Below are 20,192 nucleotides of genomic sequence, written 5' to 3'. Positions count from 1 at the left end.
TCCAGCACAGGCTTCACCAGAAAATCGTTCCACTGGTAAAGGCTTACTTGTTTGGGACACAGGGTGAATAGCAACATCTCTGTCCGCTCAGGGATGTATTTGGGGGTGGGGGGGAGAATATGCAACTATTAATTAAATAGGTTCATTCTGCTTGCTAAGAAGGGTCAGATACACAGACAGAGCTAACAATGATTGTCAGGATGAGAAGGTGCAACAGGAGAGGTATTGCTTAAGTTGATCGTGACTGACTGCTCAGGTCTTGCTGGCAGGGAAGCAGGAGATCCTCTGAGGTCCACACACAGGTACTCCTTTGCTTTGTCCCTCTTTTTCTGCTAGAAGGGGTAGTTGGAAGAAAACAAGTAGCAGGCTGGGTTGGCAGTTGTGCTTCTCTCTTTTGGAGAGCAAAGGGCTATGCTAATAAACGAGAAGAAAATAGTTATCTCTGTCAGCTTTATAATATATGCCAGAGCCATCCAGCCAACGGTTATGATTCTTCCCTGGTGTTTGGCAGCAAGACAAGGATTCCTGTTGCAGATGTGCAGAAGCCATGTAAACATTTTGATCCTGACTTGTGCTCTCAGCTAAATGGACTTTCATGTGATTTTATTCCATGGATGCTGAATGGGGTACTCCTGGTGAGGCATCACACTCAGGCTATTAATCCTCTGTTGTGAGTCAAAGGACTGCAACTTTCAGGCTTCACCATACACACTCACTCTCTACCTAAGGTTGGGAAAAAATTCAGCCTAACCTCCTGGCACGATCCCCTGCTTTCCATGTCGGTTCATTAATGGGGTACATGTAACTAGATGCCTTCTCGTGAAGCAGCTGGCCACTGTGACAGCCAGGATAAGCTCAACAAGGCTGTTCCTGTGTCCCGTGCCATCTCATGTCCTTAGACATGGTGCTATTTATCTGTTCTAGCTGTTCCCAAGGCCATAAAGACTAAGACTGGGGAGGTGCAGCATCCTTGTGATTTGGTCTGAGAGCAGCAGCAGTTCAGGGCGCTCCATGGGAAGAGCTCCATGTTCTGGTCAGGGAACAAAGTATTCTGTTTGTGCTGACAGTGTACATGAAATAAAACAGGGCTGGCCTAGTGACCCGGGAGCATTTCACTCCAGCATTGCATACAGCCCTCTGCTCCCAGCACTGTACTGGGAACCTGCCCTGGGTTTCAGGTGTTGCCCAGGTGTGCGGTAGCTGACACAGGGAAGCGTGAGCAAAGTGATGGGGACACCCTGCATATTGGGTGGCCCAGAGAAGGGCTCTGCCACCCCAGGGTGGACTCAGGGGCTGACAAAACCCTGTTGTTCCTTACCGACTGTGTGGGCAGGGTACGGTGCTGGCTCCTGAAAGGAATGCGGGATGCTGCGGGGAATGGGATTTGCCAGGAGGCAGAGCCATCAATTCTCAAGTGATCGTGGTGGTGTTACACCAGCGTCTCAGACTGACATCCCATGCTCTGTCCCTACTGTAGTAGTAGATATTAAGGCATATTCCCTGCCTCACAAAGCTTAATCCTTTAAATATCCAAGACAGACAAAAATAAAGGAAAAGAGGTATTATCATCTCCTTTTGGCAGTTGGCTAGTGGAAGGACAGAAGGCTAAATGACTGCTACAGAGACAGATTATCACCCAGCCCAGAATACTAACCTTGTCCACACTGTTACTGGCAGCTCCTCCAAGTCTGTCGCAGATGGACAGCCTGATGCTTTTGTGGGTGCATGCCAGCAGACTTTCTTCACCTAATAATGGCCAATCTCACTCCCCACCGCTCTTGAGATGTATTTTGTTTACTGCTTTTTGTGTCATGACTATTCCCTTATGGTTATTCTAGCATTTCCAAGTTTTTAAAGGGTTCCGCTTACTCCCTTAATTCACTGTATCTGTTTCAGGTTCTTGCTTCCTCCCAAAGCTGGGCTGGGGTTTTTTAGTCATGTGTAAAATTTTCACTTTTATGCAGGATTACAGAGTTTGGACATAGAGTTTAATGTTTTCATACAGATCCCAGTTGCCACTCACTTTTGTGGATTAAATAATTTCCTTTTATAACATCTCCCAAGTGATTGTTTTCAGCTTTATAAAACTTGGCCTGATAAAGCATCAAGTATCTTTATTCAGATTATCCATCACAAGAATAATCTAGCAATGGCATTTAAATAGACATCAGCTTCCTCAAGCCATGTTAAAATCTTAGCTCCATGCAATCCCGACTTAGATGTCTTATAGAAGGTCTTGCAGAAGACCCTTTAATAAAAGCCCTCCATCCAGGCTGTCCTGGGTCAGAAAGTTTCAGTCATATTTGATCTAAAAGTCTGGGTTTGGGTCTGGGTTCCTTACCCTCTAATACTGAGGGAAGTGTAAATGCCAGTCACTGTCCAAAATACCCATTGTCCAAATTGCTGTGCTGCCTAATATCTCCTCCCTGCGTGCACAGATAGCTGCAATATTTGTGACCTGCCGTGTATGCTGCAAGCCATCGGAGCGACAGTTATGCCATTATTTCTATATGGACAGATATATTTCTATATTTCAACATATTTCTATATGTTGGCCATCCTGTAAAAGCATGTTCAAGGGAGCAACCTCTACAACAAGCTAAATATCTGTAAAATGGCCCACTATAGATGGACACTTTGCAAGCTGCCCTTCTCAAGCTGGCTGACGGACTGAGCTGCTAAGCGAGGGGATGCTGTACCAAATGGGCGCTTGCATTGCAGAATTGCTGCCCCAAACGGCCTCCGCTCTCTCCATCCCTATGGCAACCAGCAGGAGATCTCACTGTTCGGACAAGAGGTGTGTGCTCCACAGCAGCGCTGCCTGCTTTCCTGCAGAAATCAGGGCTCAAAGTGAGCAACCAGGACGGAAAATCCTCTTTATTTTTACTAAGAGGTCTTTTTAGTTATTATTTATCCACATCTCCAGGCACAGTAACAAATCATTAATAATACAGTTAAATCTCAGCAGTCTTCAAGGATGAGTTGAACAAGAATGTAGCCAGATGGGCACCTAGAAGCATTCCTTTATGACTCTTCATTGCATTGGGAAGTTCATCTTCATCTCTCCAACAGCTCCACCAAACACACCACTCCTGTGCTGAAGGCAGAAGGTCACCAGCTTTTCAGTACCTAAACCAATTTGGGAAGTAAGTCTGCTAGCTGTTGCGTTGCTAGCTAACAAGAAATTGTGTGAAACTCAGAACTAGAATTAGTGGAATAACAGACCCCCCTTTTCCCATCTTTATTTGCACAAAGGAGAAAAAAAAAAAAGACTCATTGAATCTACTGGTTTATTATATAAATTTAAGATGCAAAATTAGAGAAACCTCATAGATTTGATATTGAAATGTTGGATGTTGGAGGGAGGAGTGTGTGATTTCATCTGCAAAGCAACTACTAATTTGGAGTAAACCACTACATGATAGGGTTCTTTACCTCAAGAATTAATATAGAGGGGCTTGTGTGCTATGAATTTCATCCTAATTTGCTGCACACTGACTTCCTCATGTAAACAGGTAATTTTGGCAAGGCTTATGGTATATATACCTCTATTTGTTCAACAGTACTTCAAACTGGGATACCACCACAGTCCAAACAACTGAGCTGTGCCTGCTGGCTATGGATCCAGCCCAGTGAGAGCCAGGAGCTGACAATGGCACCATCAGTGATGGTATCCAAACAAGCTAAGTTTGGGAAGCTGTTAGGAGTCATCTTTCATCATTCAGCATTTTCAGCTGGGTTCATTTAGTTCCAAGCTGGGTAATTACAGCCTCATTATTTTTCCTTTTACAATGAAGACAAGACTGCAAGCCAGGCAGAATAATTCCTCCTGCTACCGTTGCCAAGATATGATAGCACATCTACGCCATAAGGAATGTGTCATGGTATCAATTTTATTACCAGTAAATAATGGCTCTTCAGTTAAGCAACATCTTAACACCACCTGGTGCCTAACCATAAAATGCTAACTAAATTTCAACCCCTACAGACAGATAATTGAGTCAAGATTACCACTGCCCAGCACATTCCTCGTTGACCAGCATGCGTCAGGTTTTACATGTTATTTTTTTCACTGAAATTAGTATCCGGCTACAATCAGACTTTCATTCTAAAACCACAAAAACTCATCTAAAAATAGGACATCAAAGTTCCTGTGACAGTAAGTAGAGGCCAGGACTAAGAGAGCGGTGTTAGATCAGATATGAGAGACGAATTCATCCCCTCTGTCCGTCTTCACTGGCGAGAGGAAGAGCTCAGTAACTACCGTGGATTAGATACTTACCTTGTAGGCAGCTTCAAGGCAGTGAGATGAAACCCATCCAAGCAGGAAAGGAAAAGAGACACCTCGTTTATACTGTTGTATCTCACCAAAGGCCCTGTACTCTTGCAGGGACTATTTCTCAGCCCAGGAACCACTGCTAGTGCAGTGAAATTTTCTGACATACACATGGGGACCAGTGTGTCCATTTCTGCTTTGCTTTGATGGCTCTTGCATGAAATTGTTTGAGGACTGTAATAACACTAAATACATGTTTGTTAAAAACAGCTTTGAAAAGAAAAGACCCACAAGAACTGCACTGCGGGCCTGCCAAGGCATTGGGTTCTGCACAAGCCCCTAAACCCACGGTAACAAATACAGTTAACTAACACACATTTTAATTAAAAATTGTAAGCCATCCTTTAGAGCCTGAAAAAAACCTTCTGCCGTTATCTCACAAAGACAGCAAATTCAGAACTGAACTATTACTTATATTAGGAGGAAATGATTCTGCTTCTGCTACTGAAATGCCTGTGGAGGTCGAGCTTAGCAAGGTGCCCTGCTTTTGTTTCCTATGGGCACTCTCAGTTTTGCAATAACATGACACCCTCAGCATACATTTTAAAAATTTGTGTGTGTGAATTTATAGTAAAGGCTCAGTGTTCTCAAGTGTGTTCTGCAGCAGAGAGCTGGCTTGTAAGATCCCCTGATAAACCAACACTCAGCCCTCAGTTTTTCCCCTTCCTTCCCTTCCAGAATTAAGCTTATGGCTGTTTCTGCCCCCAATGCGCATGGGTGCAGTGAATACTGAGCCTTGCCAGCTCTTGCCCTACGCTGCCTTCGGGAAACTGCTTGATTTAGACTCTCTCCGGCAACAACCCTATTGAACTCAACGATGTGACTAGAGATGGTATTGTATTATTAGACTCCCCTAGGGTACTTTTTTTTCTAAATCATCTAGGATGGGAAAAAAGATTTATATAAAGAAGAATGCCATGACTCACTCTCCAACGCCATGGAGGTTCAGACCAACCGGAAAAGAGTTAACAGCACAGCCACCCCCTGGTAGTATTTCAGAGTTTCTAAATACAGAGTTCCTTTCCAATCTGGATGCCCATTTTTGTTATCTTAAAAGTATTTCTGGAACTCTTGGCCAGCTTTAAACAAACAAGCAGGGAGAAATATTTGTGAAGATAACATGGTCGAGAGTGTTTGGTTAATGAGTCTTTCTAAGTTGAAGGATTTCATTTTTAGATTTCATTTCCTTAAAGCTTGTGAACAGAAGGAAAACTTGCTCTGGAGACGTTAAATCATACAACCATCCCAGCTATTGGCTTTGGAATAACAATCATTCAACTTACCAAATATCAAACGTGGGAAGGGATTTATCTGACGCATCTATATGATCATGTGAACGCCTTCCTCAAGGAGAAACAGTCTCTCTGCTGGAGACACAAGAGGAAGGAACTGTTTTCCCTTCTTTAAAAAAATACAACATAAGCAACTGTAACATGCTAAATGCTTCCTGGCACAAGTGCAAAAATGCAACATCTAAAATGTCAGCTGGTACGCCCAGAGGATTTACATGATTTAAAAGATTTATGAGAAAAAACTATTTCACTAGCTTCAGAGCATCTTGGAAAGCAGCAGCACCAGTGTGGGGGACAATGGAAAAAGAGGGGAAAAGAAATCTTCAGCTAAAAGAAATTACCATGGCCAGTATATTCCTGCATTGCTCTTTTTAGTATGAGAAAAAATGGGGTCAGGCACTCGTCTGATTTTAAGCTGTGGGGAAAGATGAATGAACAGAGCCTGCCACGACTCTGGGATATGCTCGTTTTCTCACATTACATATTGACTCACGTAGTCCTGTGGCTCACCTAAAGCCACACAACTCATCACTGCTTGAGGCAGGATTAAATCCAGAAATTCCTGACTTTTCCTCCCACTATTGTTTCACTAGAAGCTGTTCTGCTGCAGTGATCGCTGACAGAAGAAGGCTGGCCAGCTGGATTTCAGTGCAGGCTCTCATGGGACAGATGGGGTCACAGAGACAGGGTAAATAAATCCTGGCTTAATTAAGAAAAATATATCAGGCAAGGAAAAATCATGAAAACATTTGAAACAATAAACTCAGCAACATTTTTAAGCGTGCTTGGACAATGCTCAGGTAGAAGATTGGCTTTTGTGGCTACCCACTCTTGAAGTGGCCACTTAAGAGCAGGAACCTTGATGTCCTGTACAGCCTGAGGTGCTCTAGCACCAACACCAAGCCTAGATCAGCATTGCCAGGTGGAGCAGGGGCTGATGCCTGGCTCTGCACTAACACTGTCTCGCCTACAGCGATGGGGGAAGGTGCCAAGCTCCAGCAATGCCTCTGGCTGCAAGGCTCCTCCTGGGACAGTTACTACCAGCTCACGTCAGTGCAGGGCTAAGGCTGCTCCAACAGCGCCAGCCCCTTCTAGGTCAGATCCTGCTCCCCAAAGGGCCCTGTCCGAGCGTCCCATGCTGTTTGCAGGGATACCGCAATCACCTATCACAAAAGGCCACCTTTCACTCCCTCCTCCTTTTTACCAGCCATCTGTTGCTAGTCCCTTGGTTCATTCACAGATGTCACTGCAGATCTTTTGTACAAAATATTCCCTCCAGCATATCTCTGTTTGTGTTTTGTTGGTTTTTTTTTAATAAGCTTTTATTTAATGTTATTTAAATACTTTTCAATATGTTTAAGTTTCACTAACACTTCCATAAATAATGAGATGAAAGAGCTTTCTAATATCATTCCAGGGTGCTGGATAAAGGTGAACGTTTCTCTCCATCTGTTTTACCAATAACCTAAACTAACGCAGTTTCCAGACCAGAGTACATGATCTAAAGTGAACTGAAGTCAATGAAAAGGTCTCTGGTGACATATAAGGACTTAGAGGAGATTGAACAAAGGTGTCCTATATAATAAATTTCTGGCCAAACAAAACTGGAAAGACACAAAGATTACAATTCCTCTACCATAACAGCAGTGACTCATCTGGTTGCACAGTCACTTGGGGTGAAAAAGAAAACAGTTACTCAATCTCTCAGGGATTTAGACACAGAAGAATATATTATGCAAGTTTTAGCAGCGTTACTAATGGCCTTGAAGCACACAACTCTACTATGACTCTCACTCGGCTCAGCAGATCACAAATAAGATGACTCATGTATCCATGACATGATAGGAAAATAGAGAGTCTAAGTGCAGAGGCAGGTGCTAATGCAGTCACAGAGCACGCAGTCAAGGAAAGACGAGAATTATAAAATCGTGAGCAAAGGACTGCAGAAAAAAGACACTTGCATATTTGAAGACTCAAAAGCGTGGACTAGGTTGATTTTTCTTGATCTCAAATTGCAGGGGCTTGTGAGTGTAAAGTCAGCCTGTGCACAGAGAAGAGCCATGCTGCTGGCGCCGGTCACCTGGGCTTCCCTGGGGAATCGCAGCAGACAGCACACATTGGCCTTTGCAAGTTAGTGGTGAGTGAGTCCCTGTATCCACAGCGATTAGATTAGACCCCAGTGAAAGTCATCTGGGAGCTCCATAAACTTAACAATATTTATACTTGGGAGGACTTTCTACCCTGCTGGAACATCATGATTTTGTAGAAGCTATTAACTCTGGCCATTTAGAGACTTATTAAACCCACGGGTGGTTTCAGTCATAGCAGTATTTTGCCCATTATCTAATAACTTCCACACGGATGGAGGACTTTGATGGCTATTCTCAAAGCACGGTTTAAAATCTGGATGGTGGAATAGAGCTCAGCCCAAAGCCTGAACTAAACAGCTGGAAAAGCAGTTGTCCCTAAAGAAAACTTTGTAATTCTTTATGCTCTGGAGATCCGATCAAAGCACAGTTATAAATACTATTTAAAGGCAAACACTTTACAGAAGTCCAATAATTAGGAGGGTTATATTAGAAAGCTGATGCCAATACCTCAAAATTTGGAAGTTTATGCAGGCCAGAGCACAGTAAGATGTTTAGACCTGAATATGGGTCAAGGCAACACTACTGTAGAAACACAGGCTATGTATGATTTTTTAATTTTTACAGTTGGTTTGACTCAGCCATTCCAATTTGCCGTTCCCTTCACCTGACTGAAAGTTTCTGGATAATCAAAGGATTATTTGATTATAACTTATCTATGGATCTGTTACCTGCAAAAATACAGCCCATGCAGAGCAGGGACCCTCACATACTCTGGGGAACATAGGGAAAAGTTCTGCTTTTTTGTTATCACAAAAGGGAGACCCTCGAGATTAACAAGAATAGCACTAATGCTTGAGTGACTTTTTTTTATGAGCTCAGTTGCACAACAAACTGCAGAGAACTACTTTCAAATGACTATATCTGACACATTTCCTTTAAATATTACCTAATTTCAAGGTTTTTATTCTAGGCAGTTCAACTAACATATAGATATGTATGGGATGTAACGTATAGATACATAAGGGGTGCACCATTTCATTCTGCTGTCAGAACTGATTAACATACCAGAGCAGGGTATTTTTGTACAAACTAGGATAACCTCCTGCCATATCCTGTCTTGTTCCCATAGCTGACAGTCGCTAGGCTGACTTCACCCTTATCTCCTGTTAAACATGTGTGGCTTGAGATGATGTTATGCAGAATCAGAGGGGGGTTATGTTGGGAAGTAAAATAAGTGCTTGGAAACCTCTTGTTACGTGGACAGTGGAAGGAAAAGGCTTTTTATCTGTATCCTTTGTCTTTCCCTAGCATAATCCAGTAGAGGATCCCACAGTACTTCACAAAACTATTAGTCTTATAAATTTCCTGTGAAGAAAACATTCTCAGACTCATTATTTAACTGACTTTCATCATTGTATTGGTAATATACCTATGAAATGATTCACCCAGGATTACTGGGAAGGGAACACAGAATTTTGGATTCTGCCTTTATTCTGCATACATTCATGTGAACAGTGAAGTAGCAGGGATGTGGCAAAAGCCTTCTTACAGATCCAGCTGGTGTGCCCAAAAGGGTAATAAAAATATGTTAATAATAAGGGCTCATATATTGTCTGAAGGAAGCACAGTTTCAATGATTTATGGCGTGATCTTTTTCTGAAAGAACCCTGTATGTCTTCATGAATGAGGCTGATTACAAGAGAGATGATACTGTTAACATAATGTTCATATATTTTGAGTGTTAAAGCTGCTGTGGAGAATAAGTGGCTGGTTTACTGGATGCTTTTTGTCATTTCTTGGCAATTTTAGATGGCAATAAAGCTGTCATTCCGATTATTTATCCCTTTCTGTGATGGAAGCAGGTTTTTTGGAAAGGGACTGTGTGAAGGAAAGAAGGGTCTGACACAGTGGGAAGTGATGTGCAATAGCTGGAATCGCTATAGCCAGAACACATCCTCTAACTCAAACTGGTCAGTTCTGACCTTGCCCTCTGACATATTGCAACACTAAAGCCAATTAAATAGCTCCAAACCGCTTTCCTAAACTTCTGTGGAAACCTGTGTCACCTTCTCATTGTTGTTCTATCCTCACAGCCACCTCTCATCCATTTCGTTTCCTCCCAGACTTTAGCAATGAGGAGTGTAGTCACTCAGCTGTTTAACTCCTCCAAACTGCAAGTCCTGCAGTATGCTGGCCATGCAAAACCAGAGAGGCCCCGGCTCTCTGGGCAGCAGCAGAACAATGTCTGTGTTCAGATGGTTCCTTTCTCTCTTCTTCCATTTTAAAGGAGTGGACCTCTAGCTTTTACAGCCGTGCACCTTCAAAGTATGAACTGAGCCTACTGTGAACTGATGCAGAGGTGTCTCTCCTTGAGAAACCGCACCTCTCAAAGGCTCGTGAGCTTTCCCGCTTCCACCCAGAGCCCCGTTACACCACTACGCAAGCCCAAACTCACGGGCACCGTTCAGTGCTCAGCAAAGCATGCAGAAAAAGAGGGGCAGCGGCACAACGCGCGTTCTGCTGCACGAGGGCTTGCGTCCGTATCGCGATGGGACACGAGTGGGAATGCGTTACGGATTCCCCCGCCCCAGTCAAACAGCTCCGAGAGGCTGAGCAGGCCCCTGGGCCCCAGGCAGGGCAGGTGACAGCCGTGTCCCCAGCCCCCGAGCAGCACGGCCATTACTCGCACCCCTGTGACCCACAGAGGGCCGCTGTACGTGAAGCGGCAGGAGGCCGCCCGCCCGCTTCCTCAGGCACCCCGCTTGTCACCGTCCCTCCGGTGAGGTCAGTGCCTCAGCTGTGACGCAGGAGTAACTCATACAGCTTCGACGCAACCTCTGCCGGGACGTGACGCTTGTCACCGCGCCCGGTAACGCCCTGTCCCCTCCGGAACCCGAGGGGGTCAGTTTTACCCGTGCAGACGGGGCACGGGGCGCGCCAGGGTGCCTTGCAGGCAGTTGGGAAACGCAGTGTGTCGTCCGGCCCCAAACCCCGCGTGTGGCGGGGGCGGCCCGCTGACAGCCCCGGCGGCAGGCCCGGCCCGGCCCGGCACCATGCCGCCCGTGCTGCTGCCATGGCAACCGCCGAGGGCCAAGGCACCGCCGAGCCCCCCCAGCGGCCTCCGGGAGAGGGAGGTATCGAATGGCTGCCGAGCCTGCCGATCAGCCTCATTCATTGGCTGTCCTGCTGGAGGAACCGCCCACCCACCGACGCTTGCGACCAGTCAGCGTCCCTGCTCCTCAGGACCGCCTGGCGTCGGAAAGGCGGAAGAAGCGTTCGTAAACAACAATTCCCGCTCCCGCGCCCTTCGCCGTCCCTGCCCACCCTCCTGCTCGCGCCCGGCTCCATCCTGCCTTCGCATTGGCGGGCGGTCGCCCCTACGCGCGCCAGCATCGCGGGGACAGCCAATGAGCGGCGGCGGCGCTAAACGGCTGTCGCCGAACGCCGCGGGGCGGGGGCGGAAGCAGGAAGTGGCCGGAGGGGTCTCGGCGGCGCCGCCATGGGGGCAGCGCTGGGGGTCTGCTCGCTGGCCAGCTGGGTGAGTGGCGGCGCGGCGGCGGGGGCTGCCACGCCGGCCCCTCCCCACCACCCCGGGGAGCGGGCCCGGCCCGGAGCCTCCGCCGGGGGCCCGGTTGGAGCCCGGGACCGGTGACGCCGCTGGCTCCCCTCCCGCGGCCTGGGGGCAGAAGCCTGGTCCCCCCAGCTCCGGGCGCCGGAGGCGGCTCCGGGCGGAGCGGGCGCCGGGCAGCAGCTACCGTGCGCCTTCCCTGGGGCCGCGGGGCTCGCCGGACCGGGAGGCGGGTCCTGCCCTTGCGAGGCGGTGTCGGTGGTTGCGGAGCGGCGGCTCGCTGCTGACCTCTGCCAGGCGGCGGACCCCCGGGAACAGAGCCCAGGCTGAACAGCCGGACTATCCACGGGTGTTTTCAAACACGGTGTCGGTCAGAAGCGTCGATTAAACGGTTTATCTGGGTGGTCCGGCAGGGAGCGGGGTGTCTCTTAAATGGAGTTTGGGTTTTCCTCTCTCGGTGTCGTTGAACACCCTGGTGTCACCTGCGAGGGGAATGCCCTCACTATTTCCGTCTCTGTCCTTCAGATTCCCTGTCTGTGCAGCGGTGCCTCGTGTTTACTGTGCCGATGTTGCCCCAACAGCAAGAATTCAACGGTGACGCGACTTATCTATGCCTTCCTCCTTCTCCTCAGTACCGCTCTTGCCTGCATTATGCTGGCACCAGGGATGGAAGAGCAGCTGAAAAAGGTATGGAGGGGAAAACCTCTGTTTGCAAAACCATTACTTGTGCCAGTGACTATCGATTCTCTTTACTTGGAATGGGTTACATGAGAGACACAAACACCCAAATGTGCTTTGTCCCCCGATTTAAGAGGCTGTGTGTACTAAACAGCTTCTAGCTGAAATAGCAAATTCAGTGAATGTACATTTTTAAGTACGTGCCTGGTGTCTGAAACCTGACCAGACCTGGAGGTTGCCAGTTGTTATCAGAGGCCTGCTGCTTTGGTATCTTAATATTCCTGGATGGTTTTAGTGATGACATGGGGAAAGAAACGCAATGATAAGGTCTGTGCAGGCCGGCTGAGCACAAGGTCTTTTGTTATCAGATCTCCCAGAAGACAGCTGACTGAAAGCCTTAGCTGTTAAGAGTGCTTAAAGAATGTAATTGCAAATGCAGACATAAATTCACAACTAAATGTGTCTTTACTCAGATACCTGGATTTTGTGATGAGGGGCTTCATACTCGGATACCGCATATGGATGGCTTTGTCAGCTGCGATGTGTTTGTTGGATACAGAGCTGTCTATCGAATCAGCTTTGCCATGGCAGTGTTCTTCTTTCTCCTCTCTCTGCTTATGATAGAAGTGAAAACAAGTAATGATCCAAGAGCCTCGGTACACAATGGGTATGTGTGTGAGCTCTCTCAAGTTTCTTTGTGGAACACAGTGGCAAATTGTTTATGAATACATTGATGGCCTTGAGTTTCTTTTGAACTGAATACAGAGTAACGCTTTAGTCTCCTAAGAAGCTTCCTATTTATGTAACGTGTTCAATGTACTGATAATGCTTTGAGGTTGGGTAGCCAAAAGGGCGGTGCTCTGGGCACCCCTCTGTGTTTTCACAGAGATGCTAGATTTCAGCCAGTTTATATCGCCATCCTTGCGCTGATTCTAGATCTCATTGGGTCATTCACTCGTCCAGTCTGACTCAGTAAGCCAGCAGAAACTGGTTTCTGATTTCTGATTCACTGATTTAACTGGGTTAGTTCTGGGCTAGATGACTGAATTTCATAGTCCTTTAATTTGAAAGGGACCTGTGGACATCACATGATCCAGCTCTCTGGTTAGAGCAGGAACAATGTGGAGTAGGTTATTCAGGGTCTTGTCTAGTTAGGCTTTGAATGTCTCAAAGGATGGGAATGCTTTGACCTCTCTGGGCAACCTGTGCAATTTTTTTTCCAGTATCTAATTGTAGTTTCTCTTTTTGCAGCTTGCATATGTTGCCTCTTGTCCTTCTACTGTGCAGCTGCAAGAAGAGTCTGGTTTTGTCTTCTTTTAGGCAGTTGAAAACAGCAATTAGACCTCCCTTTTCCCTTCTCCAAGCTGAACAGGGCAGAGTTAGCCTTCCTCCCTGCAAGGATGAGCTGCTGACTCATGTTCCGTTTGCTGGAGCAGGAGTCCTCTTTCAGCAAAGCTTTCTAGCCAGTCGGTTCCCAGTCTGTCCTGTTGCATGGGGTTTTTCTGTCCCAGGTGCAATGCTGTGTATTTGCTTTTGTTGAACTTCGAGGTTTCTGTCAGTCCATGTCGCCAATGTATTGACCGTTCTTTCACCCTCTCCCCCTGATTTGGTGAACATCTTTATCTGTTATCCCACTGAACACAACTTTTTTTTCCTTTAAATTTCTGTTAGACACTTATCTATGTACAGCAAGCTGCTTGCAGATCATGTAAAACATTACTATTGTGTGCGGAGTAAGACCAGTATTTTCAACGTATATCTTCTTTTAAAGGTTCTGGTTCTTCAAAATAGCTGCCATTGTGGCTATCATGGTTGGAGCATTTTACATTCCTGAAGGGCCTTTCACAACAGGTACAGTTAATATGTCATCATGGAATTCTGTTTAATAAACTCAAACCTTTTCACAGACTTAGCAGGTTCTAGTTGCAATAATGAAAGTTATCTTGTAGAAGACACAGATTCTGTCCTATTTCAGAGTATCTTGGTGCATCCGGTATTTTGGTGACCAACTGAAGTTACTGCCAATAAGCAATCTCTTTTCAAGTACATAGCTGTTGGGTATAAATAATTTGGTACTCTGTGACACGATCACTACTGGGCTGAGTCTTCTGACACTATTTAGATTAGAAGCAGCTCAGAACACTGACAAGTGCTAAATACTTTCCTAGTCTCTGAAAAACCTGTGCAAGAAACTTACTGTCTGGCCACATCACAGGAACATGAAAAGGTTGTTGATCCTCAAAGAAATGTGGCATGATGGTACTTATGTACACAAAGATGTCTTGTGTTAGATCTTGCATTCATTCTGAAAACATGTTGGGCTAAACATTCCCAGGTTCAGCTTGACTAGCATAGGCTGCACCCTTGAATAGCTGGGACTCCCTGCATGCTTCTGCAGGATGGAGGCCAAAGTGATTAACAGCATCTGCATTTCTAAATATAGTTTCAGATTTTTTTCATTATTTGTCTTCGGTATAATTAGGCGCTTTTAGTTTATTTATTTATTTATTTAAACTGGGGTAGCATGCAAATGATGAAAGCTAACCCTGTTTTTCTTGCTCCCTTTTTCTAGCTTGGTTTGCTATTGGTATTTGTGGAGCCTTCTGCTTCATTCTTATCCAGTTGGTGCTTCTTGTGGACTTTACTCACTCCTGGAATGAGAGCTGGGTCGAGAGAATGGAGGAGGGAAATTCTAAATGTTGGTATGCAGGTAGGAATCTTAATCTGTAAAGGATTTGTTTTTGCTGGCCAGTACTCTACAGAGTATCACTTACTAGTTTGCAAACATACCTAGAATTACACTCCACAGTCTCCTTGAGTCAGTCCTATAAACATTTGCAATTAATAGCTGCAGTGTTGCCTTTTTCTCATTAAATAAAATGCAAAATATTCTAGGCTTGTGATTAGCAGATCTGACAGTCATAACAAACAAGACTTGGCTAGTTTGCAGTGCAAGTGCAGAGCTAGTTGCCTGGATATCTTCAACTCTAACTTAGCTTTGCCACCTCCCCTTCCTCAGGAAGTCAGTTATGTCAATGACAGTGGCTGCAGTACAACACAAAGCATGCCTCAGCCCATGTTGCCAAGCTGACCGCTATATTACAAAGTGCTAATTGTTGTGGTTCTTTGCTCATAGCTACAAATGGTGCAACAGCATTTTGTAGCTTCTTATAAAGAACATAGCAGAATGGAAATGAAAATGGGTGGCCTCTAGCATAGCAGGGGCAATTCAGGGCTTATAAATAGCCCATGAGAAGTGTGCAAAAAGCACTCGCATTTTGACACTGTGGCTTGACATCAGTTAAACCAATTAAACTGCTGCTGAAAGGCAGGTCTTATTGCCCTGATGGCAGCATTGGCTTTCCTCTGAGCTACACTACTTAGTGAGCCAAAGCAGAAATTTAGCCATACCTAATAAAAAATGCATTCTGCTAGTCTAGCTTTCTGAACCAGACTTCCAAGTGAGGAAGGGGGACTGTCTCTTTACAGTGGTAGCTGGTCATTAAATCACCTTAGATGTACTGTTAAAATACATGCGTATTGTAACAGTTACTTTTTTCCCCCTTCCAGCTCTGCTGTCCTGTACAAGCTTGTTCTATGCCTTGTCGCTGGTTTTTGTTGTTCTCTTCTATGTTTTCTACACAAAGCCTGATGACTGCACTGAGAACAAGTTCTTCATAAGCATTAATATGATCCTGTGCATTGCTGTTTCCATTGTTTCCATCCTTCCAAAAGTTCAGGTATTATTTTTCTCTGCTATTTTCTTCTGAGATACAAAGCAGGGAAGTAAGAAAGATGTAGTACCAATTCAGACATAAAAACTTTAAAATTTGGCTATCCTAGCTATGCTAGCTAGGAACATTTGAAAAAAAAAAAAAATCTTGCTCTGAAACCAATGCACTATGTAGTGATGTATTTCCTGAAGATAGGCTTTTTTTGGCTAACATTGTTTTGGACTTAGTTTCCATGTGGGGCACTGCTGCTGTGGTTTCAGTGGTGATGGTTCTGGCAGAACAGAGAAACCCATTACGGAAAAGCAAAATAAGATGGGAATTTATTGGATTAATACTGCGGCTTTGAAAGTATGGGTAAGCATGTTTAATATGAGAGGAAGCTTGCATGTTACTTGATTCTCAACTGGTATTGTTCAAATTCTCCCACTCTACTCAGCGCTTGTCAGGCCACACCTGGAATACTGTGTTCAGTTTTGGTCCCCACTATGCAAAAAAGATGTGGACAGGCTGGAGAGGGTCCAGAGAAGGGCCACAAAGATGATCAAAGGACTGGGAAGCCTGCTGTATGAGGAAAGGCTGACAGAACTGGGTTTGTTCAGCCTTGAGAAAAGAAGGCTTAGGGAGACCTTATCACCACGTTCCAGTATTTAAAGGGTGGTGACAAAGAAGATGGAGACTCCCTTTTTACAAGGAGTCACATGGGAAAGACAAGGGGTAATGGGTACAAGTTAATCCTGGGGAGATTCCAACTGGACACAAGAGGAAAATTTTTCACAATGAGAACAATCAGTCATGGGAATAATTTCCCCAGGGAAGTGGTAGATTCCCCAGCATTGGACACTTTTAAGATTCAGCTGGACAGGGTGCTGTGTCACCTTGTCTAGACCGTGCTTTTGCCAAGAAAGGTTGGACCAGATCATCCTTGAGGTTGCTTCCAACCTCGGATTCTACGATGAAATAAATCACATGCTAGATTCATATCTACAAAACTGCTAAGCAAGCTGGGATTAACTCAGTGTTGGGCACCAAAAAACTGGATTTGGTTTGCTTATTCCTTCCATGTTTGAGTTGCTCACTGCATAGATTGTATTATTCTAAGGAGTTTCTTCCGGTCTTTTAAACATAGAACAAAGCCCAATGCATTTCTAAAAAATAAAAAGTTTTTCATGCTAACAATTGTTGAATCTGTGGCAGTAGGGTAAAACTATGCAACTATTTCTAAAACTTGCCCTATTGACCTTGGCTTGCTATTCTGTCTTTGAACAGGAACATCTGCCTCGCTCTGGCCTCCTCCAGTCCTCTGTTATCACACTCTACACCATGTATCTCACTTGGTCAGCCATGTCCAATGAGCCTGGTAAGCAACAGAAGCTGTGATGGGGTTCATAGTTATCACAGATCACTGTGTGGGGATTGCTGAACTGTGTAGATAAAATCTAGCGAGGCAGTAAAGCTGACTTTACTGAAACCATCAACTTGCCTCTTTCCAGAACTAAACTGTGGTATTTGTGAGGGGAAAGAAAACAGTGTCAGGGCATTCTGATCTTATTTATTTATTACACCCTTGCCTAGCTCACAGGAAGGAAGAATATTCCATGCCATTCCTACCTCTGGGGAATCAAAGAGATCAGCAGTTAAAGGAAATAAAAAATTGCAAGCTTACCTGTCATCTTAGCTAAATGCTGGCAAAACTCACCTCTCTTTAATCTGCCTTGAAATTCCTTTCAGAACGAAACTGTAACCCAAGTTTGCTGAACATCATTACCCAGATAGCTACACCCACAATTGGTCCAGCAAATACCACTGTTGTACCTGCTACTCCAGCTCCACCCAAGTCCCTACAGTGGTGGGATGCCCAGAGTGTTGTTGGATTGGTTATCTTTGTCCTTTGTCTCTTGTATTCCAGGTAGGATCTGCACTGCTATCAAATGAGAAACAATTGGGCTTTGTCTGCATTTTTTTGTTTGAATCTAGGTCTAGTGAAAAATGTACCTGCATTTATTCATATCCAGCTGCTGTCTCAGGCCCAAGCCTGAATATGGCTAATAAAACTGCATTCTGTTTTGTGGCTGATAGGCTTTATTAGCTCAATTCAGGTAACAGAACAAAATGTGTTATGAGACCTGGACTAGGAACACTGTTTAATTAGGTTAACAAGAGCTCGGATGAAAACAGATCTCTCTGAGGAGTTCCCTTGTGTTTCCAGATGGATTTTTAAAAAAATGTCATTTGCTAGTCCCAGACATTCATTGTGGTCTGTTGCTTGCTTTATTAGCAAACATAGCTAACTGAAAAGGGAGTTTTAACCATGGCTGTCTTTGGGTTACACTGCAGCATTCGCTCTTCAAGTAACAGCCAGGTGAACAAGCTGACACTGTCTGGGAGTGACACTGCTGTTCTGGAGGAGACTCTGGGAACAGGCAGTGGGACTGCAGAGGAAGGAGAAGTGCGCCGTGTCATGGATAATGAGAAGGATGGTGTTCAGTATAGCTACACCTTCTTTCACTTCATGCTCTTCCTTGCCTCTCTTTACATCATGATGACACTCACCAACTGGTACAGGTAAGAGCAAGACAGAGTGATGGGTTGTATGTGCCAGCCAGTGTTTCTAGGTGAATAGGAGACTCAGCTACTCCTGCCACACTGGTTAAGGTGCTGTCCCTATGCCAGTTGAACTTTCTCAATTTTGTGTTGCTGAATTAAGATGAAAAAAGGCAAAGTCAGCAGCTGTAGTCCTAGTAGACTGCTCCACAGCTGCAAGGGCAGGAAGTGTGGTTACCATCCTTCAGATAGGCAAGTAGCAGGAAGGATACATCTGAAATTGGCTTGGGGTGGCCTCCTGGGAAGTTTGTCCAAGGCCAGCCTAATGTTACTTACTGGCTCTTCACCCTGGTAAAGATGTGTAGGGACAGCCACACGTGCCACTTAAATGGAGATATGATTTCAGAGCACTTGGACATAGCCTCTGCAGCCACAGCTTATAACTACTTTCCCCAGGACTGCCATAAACTAGCAAATATATTTACAGAGCAGCAGCCATCAGGAGTCTACTACATAGCTCACTCAAATATTTCCTTTAAGAGTAGCACATTAACATTTGCAAGCAGGTTGATTTTGAAAACTGGGTACCAAGAACAACAGGCTTATGAAGGAGCCACAGGAAATTGCTGGTTTAGTTGTCTCACTGTGCTGCCACAAAGGCTCTTGCATTGGAGTGTCCCAAATCATTGTTCTAACTTCAGATTCATATGAGAGACAGCAAAGAATAGTGGAAGGTGCCTTCTATATCTATTAATTGACCTCTTTACTTTTTAGCCCTGATGCAGATTTTAAGACAATGACAAGTAAGTGGCCAGCCGTGTGGGTGAAGATAACCTCCAGCTGGGTTTGTCTCCTTCTATATCTTTGGACCCTAGTGGCTCCTTTTGTCCTTACTAATAGAGACTTCAGTTAAATTGCTGCACCTGTCTGAGCTTACAAAAGTGGGGAACTTTTTGCTGAAAGCCAAAATGTTCATGTATTGCTTTAGTTACACTGTCTATGTTACTGTTTCTTATGTTGATATTAACATGCAGGTGGATAGAAAGTTATGTATTGCATAATGCTTGATGCAGAATCAAAATTATTGTTATCTTTCTATATTAACTTTCAGTCATGATTATCTTATTACCGCCTTTTTAAAAAATTCACTACACCACCTGTGCTGTCAAAGCACAAAAGAAAATATCTGTTCTGTCCAATAGCCACAACCTTTCTATTGAATAGAAGTAACATTTAGCTAAATATGAAGTAATATATTTTAAAGAACAATTATATTCAGCATAATGCACTAGTATGCTAATGCTTCAGTTCCTGGAAGTGTAAGCCACGCTGCTTGATTTCTACATTCCACTGCAAAAGTTTATTTAAATTATACTTACCTTCCTGTGTTGTGGCAAACCCCCCCTTATTCCTCATCAAAAGAACAGAACTTTGAGGTTGAAAAACTGGTTAACTCTAATTCCTTTTAAGAACAAACTTGCCCTTTCTAAGAGGCAACTTCTATGGTAACTTCTTTTTTAGTATGTTTGCCAAATATTGAGTGGCAAGTGTATGACTAGCTTAACTTTATGATTATGGTGGAAAACTAGAGCTTCCAATTGATTTCATTGTCTAATATGCTTATAAAAATAATGTACATGAAATGATTTTTATTGGCACTAAGGCATTTGCACTGTAAACTCATTTGAATAAAGTGGACTAACTACTGAAACTGTCCCAGCTCTGTTGAGAAGTGTTAAGAAGCAGCAGTTATTCTCCAGTACAAAATACTACATGCAATGATTGAAATAATAATTAGGTGCTGCAGTGTCCAGTTGGATGTGACTGGCTGTTTTTTCCATGCAGCAAATAGTAAGTCATAATATACTTCCTTTGAAACAAACAGCATCTTCCATGTGATTCTCTGACTGTCAAATCCTATTCCTTGAAGTTGCTCAGGTACAGCTATTCAAG

General features: G+C 44.6%; 1 protein-coding gene across 1 annotated transcript; it reads left to right on the top strand.

The window, feature by feature from the left end:
- The first annotated feature begins 11,126 nt into the window (after nt 1–11,126).
- Nucleotides 11,127–19,950, top strand: SERINC3 (serine incorporator 3). Its single transcript, XM_030008558.1, has 10 exons — nt 11,127–11,256; nt 11,812–11,973; nt 12,438–12,631; nt 13,736–13,815; nt 14,537–14,674; nt 15,535–15,704; nt 16,965–17,055; nt 17,427–17,604; nt 18,033–18,260; nt 19,014–19,950. Exons 1-10 carry the CDS (start codon nt 11,218–11,220, stop codon nt 19,150–19,152), a joined length of 1,419 nt encoding a protein of 472 aa, XP_029864418.1. The 5' UTR covers nt 11,127–11,217; the 3' UTR covers nt 19,153–19,950.
- The last annotated feature ends 242 nt before the right edge of the window (nt 19,951–20,192 follow it).

This window comes from Aquila chrysaetos, chromosome 3 (genome assembly GCF_900496995.4).
Source record: "Aquila chrysaetos chrysaetos chromosome 3, bAquChr1.4, whole genome shotgun sequence".
Taxonomy (NCBI): Eukaryota; Metazoa; Chordata; class Aves; order Accipitriformes; family Accipitridae; genus Aquila; species Aquila chrysaetos.
Note: the sequence above shows the minus strand (reverse complement) of the source record. Positions and strands in the feature narration are given on the sequence as shown.

Coding starts and splice junctions, on each gene's coding strand:
- SERINC3 (XM_030008558.1), top strand. CDS start 11,218: ATGGGGGCAGCGCTGGGGGTCTGCTCGCTGGCCAGCTGG. Junction 13,816..14,536: donor TGAAGGGCCTTTCACAACAG/GTACAGTTAATA, acceptor CCCTTTTTCTAG/CTTGGTTTGCTATTGGTATT. Junction 18,261..19,013: donor ACACTCACCAACTGGTACAG/GTAAGAGCAAGA, acceptor TTTACTTTTTAG/CCCTGATGCAGATTTTAAGA.